Source organism: Aythya ferina (assembly GCF_964211825.1).
Source record: "Aythya ferina genome assembly, chromosome: 6".
Classification (NCBI taxonomy): Eukaryota; Metazoa; Chordata; class Aves; order Anseriformes; family Anatidae; genus Aythya; species Aythya ferina.
The window spans coordinates 35,432,450-35,444,092 of record NC_140303.1 but is presented as its reverse complement, the minus strand read 5'-3'; the positions used below and the strand labels follow the sequence as shown (position 1 = coordinate 35,444,092).

The following is an 11,643-nucleotide window of genomic DNA, read 5'->3' as shown; positions in this document are numbered from 1 at the left end:
ATCTGTTGGGTGAGAGAAAATGGCATTTGGGGACAGGGATGGCAGCTCCAGACCTGCTGCTGGGAAGGGCAGTGACAGTGTGCGATGGAAGGGGGTCACAGCACTTCATGGGACTGTTTCCTTGCCTTTTTGCCCCAAAGCCACTCTGGCCACACATGAAAGGATTACAGCTGTCTAGGAGGGATGGCTTCGTGTGTATGATTACACCCCGCGTATAATAAAAACCCAGGGAAACACTTTTATTCAGAAATGTAATGCAAATACGACTAATTGCATTATTATGAAGGTAGCATCGCTGTTGCCCATGTGTTACTCTTACTTTTAATTCTGCACCTGCTTAACAGACAGGTGCCTCGGTGCACCAGGCCCAAGAGGCAGCTGGTAAGCAAGCTCTGGGTGCTACTAGGGGGCAAAGCCCCAGCCCATGGCTGGCAGCAGGGACCCCACACCCCGCATGTGTGCAGAGGACAGGGGCAAACAACACAATTAGCGCTGCCTCCAGCCCCCCTAATTAATCAGAGAGCCCCTCAGCGCCCCTAAAATGGCGCCGGGTTGTGAAGACTCCATTTCCCAGCGTGCCCAGCGGCCCGCGCCGTATTTCAGTTCCCGGCGTGCCGCCCGCCCTCCGCTTTCCGATACCGCTGGGCGGCGAGCGCGGGGGCTGCTGGGAGTTGTAGTCCCTGCATGGCCGCGCGCCCTTTGGCGCCGTGGCCGGCCTCTGCCCGCCGGTGGGTGTGGGGGCAGCGGGAGGGTGCGGGGAGGCAGCGGGATGGAGGGGGGCCGGGGGGGGGGGCTCCTTGTGGGGCGGCAGCGGGGCCTCCAGGGGGTCGGGACATCCCCCAGTTTGTAGGGGAGGCAAGGGGGGAGCCTGGTTTTGTGCAGGGGGTGGAGAACGGCCGTGGCCAGGCGCTGCAGGAGGTGGGCGACGCCTCAGGGCGTGAGGGGACGTGTGGTGGGAGCCCGGTGCAACCAAAAGAAAGCCTTGGGCTGGAGCTGCCTCCTTGTTATTGTGCAGTCCTGTTATTAGGAACCAGACATATAAAATGCTTCCTGCATAAGACCTCACAGAGGCTTACTGCTTTGCCCGCGTTTGCCTTCGCAGGCTGTCCCCATGCTGGGTGGTTTTATCAGGGCTGGTAACTGCTAGGACTTGCCAAGGAGGGTGCTCAGAGCTGGTAGGAAATAGAGGTTTTTCCCTTTTTTTTTTTTCCCCATACTTTTTTGTCAATGTGGGACTAGCATGGAAAGCCCTAGTGGTGGTTATCAGCGTTCGCTCACTGGTAGTGGTTCAGCATTGGTCTGACAGCTAGATTTTTGTGTAGGAGCAGTTAGTGTAACATCTAACCACAAATAATACTGGGCTGTCACTGCAATAAGAACTTTGTTGGGGATGGAGTTGAAACTTCGTGTTTCTCTGCTGTTTTCTTACGTAGGCTGGCCTCCACTCCTGTAAAGAAGCAGGTGCCTCTGTGATTAAATACTGACGCGGTTTTGATTCGGGTTTGTTTGAGTTGTTGAAGATGTCATCAGGCCTTACAGACGAGCAAAAGAAAAGAATTGAAGAGAACCGCCAGAAGGCCTTGGCTAGGAGAGCAGAGAGGCTGGCAGCACAGAGAGGCGGACAGGTGGGGATTGCAGGACCTCAGGTAAAAGAACAGAGTCCAGGCAATTGGGAAAACTTGAAGCAAGAAAACAATCATGTCAGGTTCATTAACCAAGACCAACGGAATCCACACAGTCCTGCAGAGCAGAAGAGCTATCTTCAGAAAAATTATAATCATTACTCTGCAAACCAACAGATGGCTGGCTCACATGGAGAGCAACAAAAGAATTGTTCAGAGGACTCTAAGCAAGCAAGTGGCATTAAGCAGTTCCCTACAACGATCCCAAATTCTCTGAGTTATTCCCATCAACAAAACTCAGATGCCGATGGTCAGAAACACAGACAACAAGCTTTAATTAATCTTGGTACATTCCAGCAGCCCACATGCTACCCAGCTTCCAAAAACCCTGCAGAACCATCTCATCCTAAATTAATTGATAACGGGCACCCTGATGGTATTAAAGATTTACAAAGTTGGAGCAAATCTGCCATAAAATATGTTTCAGCGCCGAGCAGCGCCACCCCGAGTGATTCAGAAACACTGATAAACAGAAGCAGACCAACAGAAAGCCAGGGGGGAGGTGGTGCCTTTCAGGCCAGTGCTAAGGTGCAGAAGCTGCCCAGCTCTGCTGGTGCAGGCTCTACTTTTGAAGCTGCCTCTCGCAAGAAAGCGAATAATGTTACAAAAGGAAAATGTGTGAAATACGGAGAAGACCGTTTCCTGGTTGAAATAGGGTATAACGCTGAACTCATTGCTGTGTTTAAGAAAATACCAAGCAAAAGCTATGGTAAGAATTGATTGTTTGCTTTTATCTCTGTCTTAATGTTGGATCGAAGTTTCAGCATCTGCTGGAATTGTAGTAGCTCTTAGTGCAGCTGCTGTTGGGATGGCATATGTGGTATTAATGGGGGATTGCACAAGTGAAGGCAGCTGAAATTGGAAAGAATTTCTGGGTGTAAATATCTTGAGCTTGGATTTAGCCAGGAAACCAGAATTTTTGCTTTATGAACAGTGCTCCAATAAGGTTAGTGTTGGCTGCTGGTCAGAGCCTTTTGGGAATGAAGGAGGAGAAGTTATCCATGAATTAGTATGGGAAAATGGGTCACTTCAGCTGTAGTTCAGAGTTGATGGGCTAGCTCTGTTAACTGGGTTAGTGAGAGTAGTGGAGTTTCCACCTTTTCAGCTTGCTTCTGATCCTTTCTCCCTGCCTTTATTTGTTACATTCTACTTGTGTTTCCCCACCTGTGTTGCTGCTGCCTGTGAATGATTGATGCATTTTTCTTGCTTTAGTATTGATGTGCCCTGTGGCTTTTTTTTGGTGTCAGGTAGCTGTAAGCCTGTGCATACTGTTTTTCAGATGTGTATCAAGAACTTTGCATGAGTAGAATGAATTCAATCTTGCCAGGCATGAACGTTTTATAGCACCGCTTTATTCTACCCTAAATGACTCATATTCTGCCCTATTTTAGATCCTACTATGAAAAAATGGAATTTCAGCCTGGAAGATTACATCAGTTTCAGTAAGTAAATGGACTGTTGAATGATAAAAAGAGATCTAAGTCTTAACATTCCCCCCTGCAACCTTTCCATAATTGTTATTTAGCGTTGTTATTGTCTGGAGTAATAAAAGAAACAGTGGTACTCAAACATAATGCCTGTCTTCTCGACTTCTAGCTCATAACATTCTTCTGACATGGTGTAGTATATTAGAAATAACTTGATTTTTGAGGTAATATAAATGCCAAGCATAGACTTAATCCTGCACTTGCTGAATTGCTTAGGAGTCAACAAACCATATCATAGGGAAAATATCTGCTGTGTGGATACTTTATAAGAGTCTGTATGGAGACCTGAGCATTTTCCTCTGGCTCATGATTAATTTCTAGGTCTGTTCAAGCATTTTCTTTTTAAACAGATCTTTTTTTTTTTACTTTCCTGTTAATTTTGGGGTGTCAGAAAAGGAAAAAATACAGTTCTTTAAAGCTCCGAGCGAGGCTGAAAATGAAGTTGCCTTTTTTGACATAGCAAGGATGGTTTTATCTTTTTTGTCTACTGTCATTTTGTTCTGGAAAGATTGAGAGATGACAGAGGCAAACAGTTCAGGTAAGCTTTTCAAAAGCACATTGTATTGAAGCCAGTGATAAATCACTATTGATTTCAGTGGGAACAGAACTGGGCCTGTGTTGAGCACTTTGAAAAACCCACAGATGAGTGCTGGTATTTTAGCTTCCCATGTGGGTTGCCGCACATTCATTATTTAAGTGCTGCTGGTTTACTTGAAGTTTGTCAAGTACAGATGAGAGCAGAGTCTCTGCACCAAGGAGCTTGCAAATGAAGAGAATGTTTTGTTGTTGTTGTTGTTGTTTTTTTTTTTTTGAAATCATGTCATGTCAGGCTTTTTTTTTTCCCTTAAACCATCACAGTTGAACGATAATAATAAAGACAACATATGGGTATAGACTGGCAGAGAGACAGAAGGAAAAATGTGCCATTAGTTAGCGTTGTTAGCCGTGGTCTTTGACTAACAGCTGCAAAATGATCTGTCCCTTCTCTCCCCATGCCCTGGCATCGTGACAGCTGTGGTTGCTAGTAATCGGTAAGAGAGGAGCCCGGATGGCTGGGGGAGGTACAAGCCTAGCTGCAAGGTGTGTTAGAATAAAGGGTGATGGACTTCAATTGTAACAGAGGAGATTTGAGGTTTTGGCCTAGATTCCTTCCTAGAGTATTATGAGTATAGGGCATTCCTACTGGGTGTCGGAGGTCCACATGAAACACGAGGCAGATGTGTTCAGATCTTTCTCCTTTGCTCTTTACAGAAGCACCTTCCAGCCTTTCCAGGCGCATGCTATTGATCACCATACCCCTGTCCCTTCGGCTTCTTAAGTGAAAATACCGTGTTGTGACCGTGCAATTTACTGCTCAGTGTGGTTCTGCAGGTTGCCTGCACTGGCCTAGTAAGCCACATTTTGGGACTGCTGATAGCAGAAGCCTCACACAATGACAATACCGGGCCTTAGTTCCCCTATTCTCACATGCTCCCCTGCCCCTCCTGCACAATTTGAGCCACCACTCTCCCTATTCTTTGTCCCTGCAAGTTAAAGCAAGGAATCATTATTCCCTTTCAATGTGAAGGTGTCTGGCTTGCTTGTCAGCCACTTGTCATCCTTTTCCAAAGCATCCTGTGCATCTCGTTTATCCGTGTCCTTTGTTCTTTCCATGCTATCTCATGGTTTTTCTTCCTAGTGGAAGCGGCGAATCGGCTTTCTTCAGTGATTCTGGAACCACTGGAAGGCGGAGAAAATGTGGTTGGCTTGGCATCAGGCTCTCGTTTCGGTGACAGTGGGGTTGATGTGGTGTCCCTCTTGAAGATGTGCAAGAACTGGAAGAAACCCTCAGCCCTCGTCAAAGGGAAGTGTGTGCTGATCTCTCGCTTCCGCTTTGAGGTTGATATTGGATATTCTGCAGAAGTTATTGGAGTGTTCAAACAGATGAATTCTAGAAATTACGGTGAGTCTGTTATTATTTTGCTGTTGTTTGGGCCGCTTTTGGAGTGCTGTGAATTCAGTTCTGAGATGAAGAGGCATGGATGGATGGCCATGTTCCTCTGGACAGAGAGCTCAGTCTATTTTAAGAGTTGTGACAGTGTTTGTTGTAACTATTGCAGATGCAAAGACCAGAAAGTGGAATTTCTTGCTGGAGGACTATCCCAAACTGGGTGAGTTGCAGCTTTTTTTTTTTTTTTTTTTTTTTTTCCTGGCTAGGGTTATTTTTGGGAGTGGTGAATGAATTGTAACTTCATTTTGTGGACTAAGCCTTTCCACTCTGGGGAGATGAGTGGCTAGCGGACTGTGAAATGGCTGCCTTCCCCTTTTGTCAGACTTCCTTTTTTTTTTTCCCCAGACTCAAAACTTTATATATGTATATTATTCATGCCATCCCACTGGGCGAGTGGCCCTGTTCTATAAGATTCTGTGCTGAATTTCTGTACAGCTTCTTAGAGGATGTCTCAGTATTTGCTATCACAAAAATCTTCCTGCTTACTACGTACAGCAGCTCTACTTGAACTCTAAAGAGCTGCAGGAGAACAAATTCCTCTCTTCTCCTGCCATATTTGAACAGGTAGGCATGGTGGCAACCAGGCCTTCTTGTCCTCACGGAAATTCTGTCTTACAGACTCTTTTTAGGTGTGCTCCTCTAATCCTCAGCGCCAGCCTGCCCATAATGTTTGCTCCCTCTTGTTCACATATCAATTTGTAAACTGGCACAGCCACCCCTTGCTCAGAAAAGAGCACAGAGCAAAGCTTACCAGGCTGTTTCACTTCCAGTTCTTCCTCTTAGTTAGCTACAATATTCCAGTAGTGTGCAGAGTGTCACGCTATTTTGTTTCACACTTAGCAAATTCTGTCTTTCAGGTCAGAGCACGAGGTTTTCAAATCAGCCGATGATTTCTGTAACAACAGTTCCTGTGTGGGCACAGTTAGGGTGTTGACTCCAGCTGGTTTTGTTCAGCATACATTTTACTGTTAATAATAATGTCTTTGCGGATGTCACACAATGTTAGGCTTCCAGCTGATGTACAAGGCAGGTTAGAATTCAGCTTTCTCCCGTAGCTGTATTTACTGTTGGCCAAACAAGAAGAGCTGCTTGTTTCTCTTGCAGGAGTGTGCAGATCTGCTCGAAGTAGTCGTCTTGATGCAGAACTTCATATCCCACTAGAATGCTTCAGTGTTAGTTGATAGATGCTTAAAAGAAAGCTTGCCCCAAAAAAATCTTTTCAAGAACATCGTTTATTCTTCTCCCAAGTGGAATCAAAGAACAAGGTGTTGCTGCACCGTTCGTTTCTTGGCAGAAGTTGACCGCTCGACTCCTGCCTTAGTGCATCCACGCTGTGCTGGTGGAACTGTGACTGGCTGAACTGAAACACAGAACTCTTGTTTTGGGTTTTGTTGCTGTTTTTTAATGGATGCCACTTTGCAGAACAATTCCGTCTAAGCAGCATGTTCCTAGCACATCTGCTTCTTAGTTGTATATTTTTTTTAATGTTTAGTGAAGTTTATAGAGTGCTTTGAGATGAACAGCATTATGCAAGTCCTAAGTATTATAATTATTATTTATCATCCCAGTTGGCCTGCTGTGTTTGCCTTGCTACTTACGGGAGGGTGTGTGGCTGTGGAGTGTGATTGGGGTAAGCTGCAGAAAGATAATAAGCAAGGTGCTCTGCACTCATCCTTAGAAAGCATGTTGTGTAGGACTGAGCATTTCAGAGCTGGAATGCTCGGAGTGGTTTTTCTTTCAGTGCAGGCTCCTGCTTCCATGGGATACTGAAGCGTGCTTCTTGACCATCTCTCTGTGGCTATGGTGCCTGCCTCAGGAATGTTAATAATGGTCGTAGGGCTGAGAGCTATGTGGTGAGGCCTTGTAGGAATGGCAAATCATGAAAACAACTGCGTGTGCCTTGTTGGAGGCTGTGAAGCTCCAGGACTGGGACAGTCTGGTGACAGACCTGGATCTTTTGTATGTGCAAAGGGCCTGATCTTGTAGCTAGAGCTAGGTAGTGAGAACAAATGCATCATCTCCCAGTCTGTCACTCTCTTTGCTGTGCTGGCGGTTTTACACATTGCGTGAAGGATCCAGAATACCACAGATTTAAAGAAAAATCAAACCAAACCACCGCCACCAAATCCTGAACCAAAAACCTCCAGAGATGCTCAGTTTGTGAGGGCATTTGAGGCTTCCTGTGGCATGTGCCTTTCTGAGGAACAACATTTGCTTTGTGCCTGTTCATTTACCTACGTCAGGAAGAAAAAACAATGTTTTTAAAAGGCTGGTTGCCATTTCCAGTGTTGATATCTGTTAGTTTGGAACTGTTTGTAGAGGTTAATGTCTCTTTGCCTAGTTGCTCAGTCATCTTTATATAAAGGTCACTTCAGTAAAAAGTGTCTGTTGGATGAATCACGCTGGTGGCAGATATATCTTAATCACTCTCCCAGCTCATGTACAGAACAATAGCAACAGAATTATCAGTGAGCAAATTGTAGCAATTATGCTAACACATAGCTCAGTCTGTGAGTGTAATAACAAGCTTGTGCTCTACTTCGGGCGGAGAGAGTTCCTGCTATTGAAGAAGTATAAATTAAGCTGGAGAGTTTAGAAAGTTTGGCCATTGCCCAACCGCAAATGGAAATCTTTTCATATGTATATTCCTTTGAATTGCTTTCCCCCTTCATGTGGCAGGGGTCCATAATGCTGCTTTCCTCCTGGAGCTAACTGAAACGAGAATACCTGGCTGGGTTCTGGAGGTGCGTTTACTGCTGCTGTAGTGAGTTCTTATTTCAGGGAGCGTAGCACTGGTCATTTTTGCAAGCAGGGTTGTTTTTATGTCTTCCTGACTTCCTCTACAAGCCACTAAATAAAAGTGGCTCCTCACAGGAAAGGATCCGTGCACATGCATTTGTGTTGCTAGTGTAGAGGTGTCTTTTGTTCCTCGGTCAGTGGCCGCAGGTTGATTACTGAGCCTGATTTCCTGGTCCCACATGTTTGAAAATTGTATTTATTTTCATAGAAACTCACAGCTGGATTAAAGAGACATACTTATCCCCTTTTGGGATGGGATGGGGAGGCAAGGATGGCTGGCCGAGTGCCACTGACAACGTTGTACGAGGGTAGGGTCTCTGAGTCTTGAGGCACTGCCCGTTTTCTTATCCAAATATGCTGAAAGTGGGGTGATGTGCATTTTAGTCAGAGCTGAACCTGTGTGAATTTGGGTAAGAAGAGAAGAAGGGTTGTCAAAGCTGAGGATTCATATGACCTTCTTTAACTGTCTCAGGTCACTCCTGGTCATGTACTAAGGGGTGGTAGAGACCTCAGAGAAATTTAGTGCAGAATCCCAAGGTCAGGATCAAGGTGCTCTTACTTTCTAGGCTTCAAGAGCTCTTTTGTTCCAATCCACACTTTTATTCCTGAGTAAAATGTGCCCTAAACTGCCCTCGATGTGAATAATCCAGCTCCAGCTGTATTAGTAGCAATCATCTCTGAACGATGGCATCAGACTTTCAGTTTTTTATAATAAAGCCTAAATACAAGGGGAGGGGATGTGATTCATCATGTGGCGCTGAAATAGACTTCAGGGAAGAGGCCAGGCCAACACCTGTGCGTGATGCAGTGCTTTCTTCAGCTGTTTCAGGGTAGGAAATAATGTTGTAGATGAGGTCAAGGGATGTGCTCTCGTGTCAGTAATGTAAGTCGTGTGCATGGCACCTCGGCTGCTAACAAACTGCTCTGTTCTTTGCAGTGAAAACGTTCCAGAGCCTCGCGTCTGTGCAAGTGGAGCCACTTCCCGAGGCAGTAGTGCAGACCTTCGCTGCTCAAATTCAGAGCTCCACGTCACAGACGACAGACCTTCCCGAGGCTGACCTTTCAGTAGTGGACTCTAAAATTGTGACGAGCCTCATGCCCTTTCAGCGGGAAGGTGTGAAGTAGGTCCTTTTTGCATGCTGTTAGAGCTGGTCTTTGCCTGGAATTGTATGCTTTATATCGGTGCCCAGGCCACGTTCTCTTCCACAGAGGGCTCTACGTTTCTCTGGAGTCTTGAGTTGTCACACTCTGCCAGTCTGGGCTCTTGCTTGTTTGGTGTGGTTTGTTTTCTTTGATTTTTTTTTTTTTGTTTGTTTGATTGAATGACACATCTATTCCTTTCTAGCTAGAATTTTTCATCATGAGTCAGGACAAAAATATCATTCTGCTAGTCTTACAGAACTGTTCAAATGGTACCTCTCTGATCTCTCTCCCACGATTCAATATGTGCCTAATTGTCATATGATTTTTTTTGTAAGGTCATTTTTTTTTTACCCAAGTAACTTTTTTTTTTTTCCTCTCCAAATCCTAATGTACATGGAGAGTGCCAGGAAATGGGACTCTGGTCATGAAAGGCTTGGAATGGCTAACTGTATGTAGGGAGAACCTTTTAAATGTGCCTGTCTGTGCCATATACAGCTATTAGCTGCTGAATTCAAGATGCAACCCAGGAAAGTCTGTGTTTATTGCTATTTAAATGGCATTGTTGTTAATGTTTTCTTAGCCCAGACAGAGCATGAATAATAGCACGGAAAACGTGCTTTAAATAATTGTGAGGTCTTGCATCTACTTCTTGCATGAAATCAGTGTCTCTAAGGTCTGGGCTGCACCATCCAAGCTTTGGGAGAAGAATTTTATGAGCTGCTTCTTTATGTTAAAACTAATGGAGAAGGTCCAGGTTTACTGAAGAACCCAGATTACTTCCAGGCAATTCACGTTGTAGGCTTAACCTGCAAAACATCCCCAGTTTATTGGGTACCATGCAGCAGGCTAAAGATATTTACTGCAGTTGATGCTCACTGTGGTGTCATCCACAATCTGCAGAAGGATTTTCTCTTTTTTTCCTCAATTTTTCTAGAAAGTGCTTCTCCTCTGATTCAGACAGTTGTTGAGTTGTGCTCACCTTGGACGCCAGGAGAGATGGTAACCCATTTCTTGCCTCTTATTTCCCCCAGTTTTGCAATTTTCAGAAATGGCCGTTTACTTCTTGCGGACGACATGGGCTTGGGCAAGACCATCCAGGCGATCTGCGTGGCTGCCTATTACCGAAAGGAATGGCCCTTGCTGGTGGTGACTCCTTCTTCTGTGAGGTTCACGTGGGCAGAGGTACCGTGAGTTTAGCATTACGGAGATGGCCAGTAGAGGGCACGTGTGGTGATTTATTCTGTGTTGCAGTCTGTGCAAGTTAAAATTTTAAGATGGATTTTAAGGGCAAGAAGGCAAAATCCGTCCTTGTTTAGAAACCTGAGATGGGCATAATTACGTAGCATTGGCATTGACTATGTGATAGAAGCCTGCTGCCTTTTGCTGGCTGATTTTCTTCTTGCAGTCCAGCTGATTTATTGAAAAGATGGAGATTTAGAGCAAATATGTCCTGTGAGCCTTTGTTAACTTTGTTCCTGCAAGTCAGCCAGCTCCAAGGAGGCATTTTACTCATTAGTGCCGAAGACAATAGTTGCATTGAAGCAACTGCCTGTTGTATTCAATTCCTTTATAGCAGGACTTAGATGCTGAGCTTCTTGTTATTCTTCCTTCTTTCCAAGAGGTCCCATTATCATCATCATTAAATGTTTGTCATAACATGGCTTTTAGCATGTCCACTGTGTGATGCTAAGTCCTCGGAGCCCTTTATCACTGCTAAACAGAAGCTCAACAAAGCTCATGTGGCTGGGAAATGTGGTTTGTTGAAAGAAATCAGTCATGACACAGGCTCTTGGGTTGCCATAGGCTAGTGAGATGCTCATTGTGGGAGAAAAATGTAAGCCAGATGTTTTAGCTTGTAACTTTATGTCTGAGTCGGAGAGGGTGGGAGTTTAGTCTTCCCCGTGATGCTTCTTTGATGAGAAGTAGATTGGTGGGGATTTACTTACATTTTTTCTGTTCACGTTGTTCTATAATCTGGTAGTTAGAGCATCTCGGCTTGTGTTTTCACATCCAGTAGTGCAACAAAACACTGGGTGGCAAGAAAAAAAAAAAAAACTGAACAAGGGAGTAATGCTCCTCGTGTTTCGGATGGGAAAGAAAAGGATTTACTTCAAAGGCCCATGGACTTGGGATTCAACGCCTAACCTGGATTCAGGGCTCCTGTTGGAGACACTGGGAGAGTTCTGGGGCCTGGGTTCTTGAAGTACTTGGTACCTGCAGCTAAACTCCTACATCCTGCTCCAGGAGATTTAAGCAGTGTGAAGGTTTTCTTCTTGAGTGCTTGATTTCCTCTGCCTATGCCCTCCTGGCTCCTCGGGAGATATTTGTTAGGATGTTTGCTTTAAAATTGTCCGTGCTGCTTTGAGTATGTGAAATACCCGAGTCCAAGGAAAATGCGTTGCAGAAGGGAGAAGAAGGTGAAGTTTGTTATGGTCTGTAACCTTCTCAGTTCACTTCTGCACAGATGTGTTTAACACGAAAGCTCTTGTTGTGTCTCTAGAGCTGAATTGCCAGAAGTTGTCTTCATCTCAGCTGCAGGATT

The 11,643-nt window shown here is 45.1% G+C and overlaps 1 protein-coding gene across 2 annotated transcripts in view; it reads left to right on the top strand.

Moving 5' to 3' along the window:
* The first annotated feature begins 566 nt into the window (after positions 1 to 566).
* SMARCAL1 (SNF2 related chromatin remodeling annealing helicase 1) overlaps positions 567 to 11,643 on the top strand; it is a 33,139-nt gene continuing 22,062 nt past the window's right edge. Inside the window, exons 1-7 of one of the 2 annotated variants that reach the window (XM_084523660.1) lie at positions 567 to 728; positions 1,434 to 2,391; positions 3,074 to 3,124; positions 4,848 to 5,111; positions 5,269 to 5,319; positions 8,896 to 9,079; positions 10,133 to 10,283. In XM_084523660.1, the coding sequence (XP_084379786.1) occupies positions 1,521 to 2,391; positions 3,074 to 3,124; positions 4,848 to 5,111; positions 5,269 to 5,319; positions 8,896 to 9,079; positions 10,133 to 10,283 (1,572 nt within the window). In that variant the 5' untranslated portion in view covers positions 567 to 728; positions 1,434 to 1,520. Of the gene's footprint in view, positions 729 to 897; positions 919 to 1,433; positions 2,392 to 3,073; positions 3,125 to 4,847; positions 5,112 to 5,268; positions 5,320 to 8,895; positions 9,080 to 10,132; positions 10,284 to 11,643 lie in introns of those variants that run through there. The other variant, XM_084523661.1, reaches the window with a different exon arrangement.